The sequence below is a fragment of the Manihot esculenta genome, chromosome 10 (genome assembly GCF_001659605.2).
Source record: "Manihot esculenta cultivar AM560-2 chromosome 10, M.esculenta_v8, whole genome shotgun sequence".
NCBI classification, from domain to species: Eukaryota; Viridiplantae; Streptophyta; class Magnoliopsida; order Malpighiales; family Euphorbiaceae; genus Manihot; species Manihot esculenta.
In genome coordinates, this window is record NC_035170.2 from 20,804,471 (window position 1) to 20,810,907 (window position 6,437).

Genomic DNA, 6,437 nt, shown 5'->3' on the forward strand with positions numbered 1-6,437 from the left:
ATTTGACTAAATCATTGACTTAATAAAATTTTTTTACAGAAAAACCTTGGATTTTAACGGAATTAAATTTTAGAACGAAAGTGTTGGTTTTAAAAATAGAGGAACAAATCCGTTACTTATGCTATACTTTAAAGACTAAAAAGTATTTTTTTTTATTTTTTATATAAAATAATTTTTAAATAATTATTAATATTATAAAGAATAGAAGATAAAATATAAGCATTAATATAAAATAAATTATAAGATTATTCTCTTTTTTAAATGAATGTTTAAATATATTAACTTTAAATATAATTATATCAATTTTTATTCTCTATAAAAACTAAATTGTTATAAAATTTATAATAAGGCAAATATAAAATATATAAAAATATAATTTATAACAAAATATAATATTTTTTAAAAAATAAAATATTTATTTTAAAATTAGCTAATATGAATATTTTTAATTAATTGAATTTATTTTTAAATTATATAATCCAACTAATAATAAAATCTAATAATTTTATTTTTTTAAAAAAATTACAAATTATCCATAAAAATCGTTTATGCATTAATTATTATTATTTTTTTCCATATTAATAAGATCATCTAAAATTTAAGTATAAACAAAATAAAATCATGTTAAAAATAATTAATATTAATAAATTAAAATATTATGTTAAAAATTTTTAGAATAAAGAAATGTATAGAAAATAATAAAAATAATAAATAAATTATTCTGATTATTATTAAAATTTAATTTAACACACTAATATAAATTATATTTTTTTATCTATTTTAAATATATAAAAAAATTAATTATTCTATATAAAATATAAAAAAATTAATTATTCTATATAAAATATAAAAAAATTAATTAAAAAATCTATTAATCGGTCAATTTTTAATTTTAGATATTAAATATTTTATTATTTAATTTTTTATAATATGAAAAAATTTATTACTTAGTCTATCAATTTTATAAAGAGTGAACTAATTAATTCGTCTAATTGAGAGTATTCTTAAACTTTTATCGATATTTAATAAAGTTAATAAAGAGAATAATTAGTAAAATTTTTAAAATATCATAAATACTTTAATATATTTTTAAAATTAAAAAATTAGTTAGTAAATTTTTCTATATTATAAAAATTTTTATATATTAATACTAAATTACTTAAAAACTAATGAGGGTATATTTTGAAAATAATAATTAATGTTACCTTAAAATTCTCAAAGTGAGAGATAATATGGATAAAAAATTTATCTAAAACATAAGTTATTAAAACCCACACTTACATTTCATAAAAAAAAAACATTATTTCACTCAAAACCACAATATATGTAGCAAATTAATCACAAATTTAATATCTGTACACAAAAAAATCAAACCGGTTTGCAGTTTGCAACCCAACCCAACCCCAACAAGAATGTCATCAAAACCTGGATGTCAACCCAAACAAAATTACTGGTACATATTAAAGCCATGCAGAAAAATGAAGATGATGGTCAGACATCAATGTAAAACCCGGTTAGACATAGTAGATTCCCACTTCAACAAAGCTGAAAATTCAGCTATTTAAAATTGTCACACTGACTCAATTCTTTGATTTCGAATGCTTTACTAGCCAATCTATAACAGTATCAATGTTGGTGCAGTTTTTGCATGATATCATGAAGCAACACACTTCTCTGTCAGTAATTGATTTGAGCCCCCTGCACAATATTTTTAAAAAGGTGGTTGACATCAAAATGCTGTGAAATTTGATAAGAGAAATGGAAAAATGTCAAATGGATTTCACGTGCATTATGCTTAGGATTTGTAGAAGTCGCTTACATTTGTTCTGTGAAGTCTTGTTTAGACAAAGCTCCTGATTTGTCAATTTTATTCCCCAGCACCAGCAAGGGAATGCCGTTCAAAGAGGGCTTACTCAAAAGGTCATGAAGTTCACTTCTTGAAACAGATAAATTATCAAAATCAGCAGCATCCACAACATATCTGCGCACACATCCAAAGTTATTGAGCTTGTTTTCTAAACAACATGTAGCATGAGAATATTTTATCCAAATACAGATCACGAACGTGTACACTGAGCAAAGAGAATCACTATCCAGTTTCCAACTGCCTAAGACTCCCTATAAATTCAGGTGTACGAAAATTTGGAAATAAATGACATAAAATGGATGTCAGTGCTTAACTAATTTCTTTCAGATAAGAAGGAATAACATCAACATCAGAAGAAAAGGTGAATTAGCAAATGCAACCTACTAGCTGGGATAATCCTAAAAAGATAACAGTAAGTTGACTACATTAATATATTACTTAGCATCCAATTTCAGTGTCAATTTCACTGCTAGCTGCCTAGCACATCAGAAACTGCCTTTGTAAAATAACTAGCAGCAAACAACTGGATAAGCCCAAGGATCTCAGTGTACATTAGGGGCCAGAATAGCTCATCAGAAATGGGCATGCAAATAAGGAGCAGCAAACTATTGGATAAGCCAATGATACATCAAGACATTGGTCTGTGGAACACTGACTGGAGGCCAGAATAGGGGAAAAATTATAGAGCCTAAAATTTGAAACTATAAAATCTGAGTTCAAAAGAAGCAAGAGGGTGAAACTAAAAATGATTGCAATTTGAAGAGCATAAAAAATGCGTCAATTGGATTTAGGGGGCAGCAATGGTACAAATGCTGAATGCAAAACAAAGAGGAGGAACATGAAGCAAAGAAAGAAGATGAAGACAGATAAGATTTACAATAATCCAAAAACAAGTTCAAAAATAAATTAATTATCAACAAAATAAAGTAAAACAAGCCGTAATGAAAAGAAAAATATACTAGAACATGATAAGTTTTGATCATGATTTGAACCAATGAAATTCAGCAACAACAGAAAAAAGAGCAAAAAGAACCAAAGAAATGCACATATAAATGGCACTGTACAATGAAAACATCCTAGGTTTTTCCTACTATTTTGAAAAAAGCATCTTTTAAGTTTGTAGACAGGGTCATGCATAATACATACACAATAGCTGAAACTGCACGGCAGTATCTCTCCCACATGCTGCGAAACCTTGGTTGACCACCAAGATCCCACAACTTTATTGTGACATTCCCTTTTGTTACCTTCCTCATATTAAATCCTACCTGTAGTAAAAGAATTGATGTGATTACATGTGCATAAATTAATCAAACCACAAATAAAGATGACGATGTATACAAATGAGAAATACTCGGATGGTATTTCTCCCAAGGGTAAAGATGTTCTTCTAAGAAGAGCACTCACTGTTGGGATCATGTCTTCACTATATCCACCAGTCTAGAAACAAGAACCAGGATAAGAAATTCTGCCATCAGAACCAAAACAAAAACCAAAAGAGAAGAAAAACATATAAACATGTACATAACCAAACTTTTCCACTTACTGCAATAACATTTACGAGTGATGTTTTCCCAGCATTCTGAAGTCCTATCAGAGACAACTCCATTTCTTGCTTGAAAAAGAGACTACAATCAGGAAACAGGTAAAAAGAGGTTAATTGATATATTCAGTTACATGCATGAGTCATTCCAATCAAATACTTCCATGAAAGAAAGTTGCAACAATGCGTTCAATCATTTCTAACCCCTGCAGCAGTTGGAACTCCTTAATAAGCGGTGCAAAAAACTTGAGCCTTCCAATTATTTCAATTATCCGTAAACCCAGCAAAGATCAACTGTACAAATTGAGCTTTTTCAAATATTCACACTCCTATTTTCAAAGTTGCAGTCTAAAACAGAAATTCTTTTCCACTTTACTCTCACCATACAGCAGTGTGTCAATAGAAAGACCAAAATACCAACTGCCAAAGAATGAATGAAAAATTAATTGTTTCAACTCCAAATGAGCCACCTAAGACTTTCTTCGCTTTTGACACAAACTGTATGATGCGGAACCCCACTGTATATAAACACATAATCTATGTAAACTTTCAAGGTAAACAACAACAATAACTAAGCCTTATCTTGCTAATGGATTCCTTTTTGCCAACCATTTCTGTTAACTTCAAGTCTGCATCAATATCCAAACCAATAAAACCTCTAATGCCACTAGATCATCTTACATCTCACCCTTCCCCTTCTCCTTCCATCCTTCCCCTACCAACTTATCACACTTCCATACAAGAGCATTAGATTTTCTCCCTTGTCTATTAGGACCTAATCTGGTTTTGAACTTCACAAATCACAAGGGGATAGCCGTCACTCCATAAATCTCCTATCCCGTCACAAGTGTCTGAACTTTGAAGTTGAGACCCCAAATCAGAATCCGTAGTTTTAACCAGTAGGCTATCCTCTCAAGGACACTAATAAAATATCAGTGGCTTCAAATGTGCCAAAATTCTTCAAATTGCAGAACAATTGTATGGATGTTACATTTGAACCTATGAAGGTGGTCCTAGCTCCATTCCATAGGACCACAAAACTTACAGAACTTCCAGAAGCTGTGCTAAAGATTCTGGGATGACAATAACCTACTTGTTTTACATTGTACATTCCCACCAACTTACCACCACTGCCATGCAACAATATTTGCCGCGATATTACAAAATATCCTGCTAACTTCCACCTTGTTCCCATTGCCACCGCCATCATTAGTCATTACTACTCAGATGAGAATATGCCATCATTATCAAACGATAATGATTAATTGATTTAACGTTGATAAAATCAGATTCAAACCAAATCAACCTAGCAACCATGCAGCTGAACAACCCATTTAAAAGATCAGCCTATCAAATTCTCACGAAGATTCAAAGAATTTTCCTTGTTTCAATAAAAATCCATCACCTTGCTGAACTTAGACTGATAGCTCTCTCTCTCTTTAGGGATAATTAAAACAAAAAGGATGCAATCAGATAAACCAAGTTCAAACTCCAGTTAGACAAATTTACATAGCATTAAAACATGAACTCAAAGTTTCCTATCTTCTTCCATGCGTTCCCATTAACAAAAAGATTTCTTTCCACCAAACCCAAGATTTAACTATCAAAATATGCAATTTTAGGTTTCGCCGAGGGAAAATGAAATAAAAGAAAATGTGAAAGAAACTCAAAATAGATCAAGAATCCCATGCATGACCTTTATTATGATTAGTAATGGCCTTCATCTGCAATTCATAAACTTCTCTCTTCCAAACAATAATAAGAGCTTAAAATAATTCCAAATTTTGTAGGAATCCAAATAAACAACTACCAAGGCAAAAAAAATATACATTACCTTCGCAGCCAATTGAGAAAAGCTTCCCATAATCCCATCTTTCTATTTATTCAATTTCAATGAAATGAACAAGAACCGAGGTTTTCGATTCAAACCCAAAAAAGAGATCGATCTATGGACGAGAAAATCAGACTTTTTGAGGGCCTTTTTCTTCTCAATAATTGAATTCAATTCCCTCGCCATTTAAAATCGAAATCCAAATGCCAAAGGTGATGAAAATCCGAGTAGGACAGAATAAAGAATGTTTTAAAACTCACGCGCCTGATAAAGATCGTGGCCAATCTGAGCCAATAGTAGTGGTTTCTGCGTTGCAGCTGTGAGGATTTTATTGGGGAAAGGAATTACACGCGCTAGAGATAAATGTAGGAAAAAGCGGATCCTCAAAGGATGAAACGACATCGGTTTCAGTGGGTGAAAAGGATGTGGATATTTATTTTGTCCTTGTTTATCGCTTGAGGTGATGTCCAGTCCAGTTTCCTCAGTTGGCAGTTGCAATCTCCAGGTTGTCGATTCATGGCCCCACAATAACACGTGCAAGTAAATGATTGGTCCTCCTATATTTTATTTTATTTTATTTTTCTTTTAAAAGGATTTACGGTCAGTTTGTTCCTATTTAGTGAAACAGGCCATTCATGACAAGTTGCTTGTATTCAATTAAAAATAAATATTATCTTTTTTTTTTAAGATTTAATTAAAATAAATTTCTTTTAAAAATTAAATTTTTAATTTTTTTTAAAAAATACTTTTTTTTATAAAAAGAGTTGACCAACTCGTTTGAATTTTAAAATTTTATAGTGTTTAATTCATATAATTTTATTTATTTATATTATTTATTTTCTATAATTTTAAATTTTTTTATGTAATTGAATCTCTTTAACTAAATTCAAAATAAATTTACTCATATTTTATTTAAAAAAATATTTATAAAATAAGTTAAGAAATAAATTTTACAAAATATTAAAATATTTTAATTAAAATTTTAAAAATAATAATTAAATAACTATTTTTTGAGAAATGAACTTGCATTATTTATCACTAATGATATTATGTTAGTGATTTGACTAAAACGAAACTGTGTTGCAATTGGTTAATTTATATAAAAAAAAAAAGCGAGATGATTAGTGCCTATGGTAGTCACTCTGACGCTCAAGTCAGTAAACTGAAAAAAAAAGGCGAGTGTAATAAATTACTTT

At 29.4% G+C, this 6,437-nt stretch overlaps 1 protein-coding gene across 1 annotated transcript; it reads right to left on the bottom strand.

Annotated features, from left to right (window-relative positions):
- Positions 1 to 1,289: 1,289 nt before the first annotated feature.
- LOC110623924 (ADP-ribosylation factor-like protein 8a) lies at positions 1,290 to 5,434 on the bottom strand. The gene is made up of 6 exons (XM_021768945.2): positions 5,245 to 5,434; positions 3,414 to 3,495; positions 3,275 to 3,307; positions 3,014 to 3,135; positions 1,820 to 1,981; positions 1,290 to 1,698 (listed from the first exon to the last, which is right to left on the bottom strand). The coding sequence occupies exons 1-6, from the start codon at positions 5,280 to 5,282 to the stop codon at positions 1,581 to 1,583; spliced, it is 555 nt and encodes a 184-aa protein (XP_021624637.1). The 5' UTR covers positions 5,283 to 5,434; the 3' UTR covers positions 1,290 to 1,580.
- Between the last annotated feature and the right edge of the window lie 1,003 nt (positions 5,435 to 6,437).

What these genes read in the sequence shown, in the direction of transcription:
- LOC110623924 (XM_021768945.2), bottom strand. Translation starts at nt 5,282, where the DNA reads ATGGGATTATGGGAAGCTTTTCTCAATTGGCTGCGAAG. An exon ending in CACTCGTAAATGTTATTGCA is followed by an intron (nt 3,308 to 3,413) that starts GTAAGTGGAAAA and finishes TCTTGTTTCTAG; the next exon opens with ACTGGTGGATATAGTGAAGA. An exon ending in CAAGACTTCACAGAACAAAT is followed by an intron (nt 1,699 to 1,819) that starts GTAAGCGACTTC and finishes AATATTGTGCAG; the next exon opens with GGGGCTCAAATCAATTACTG.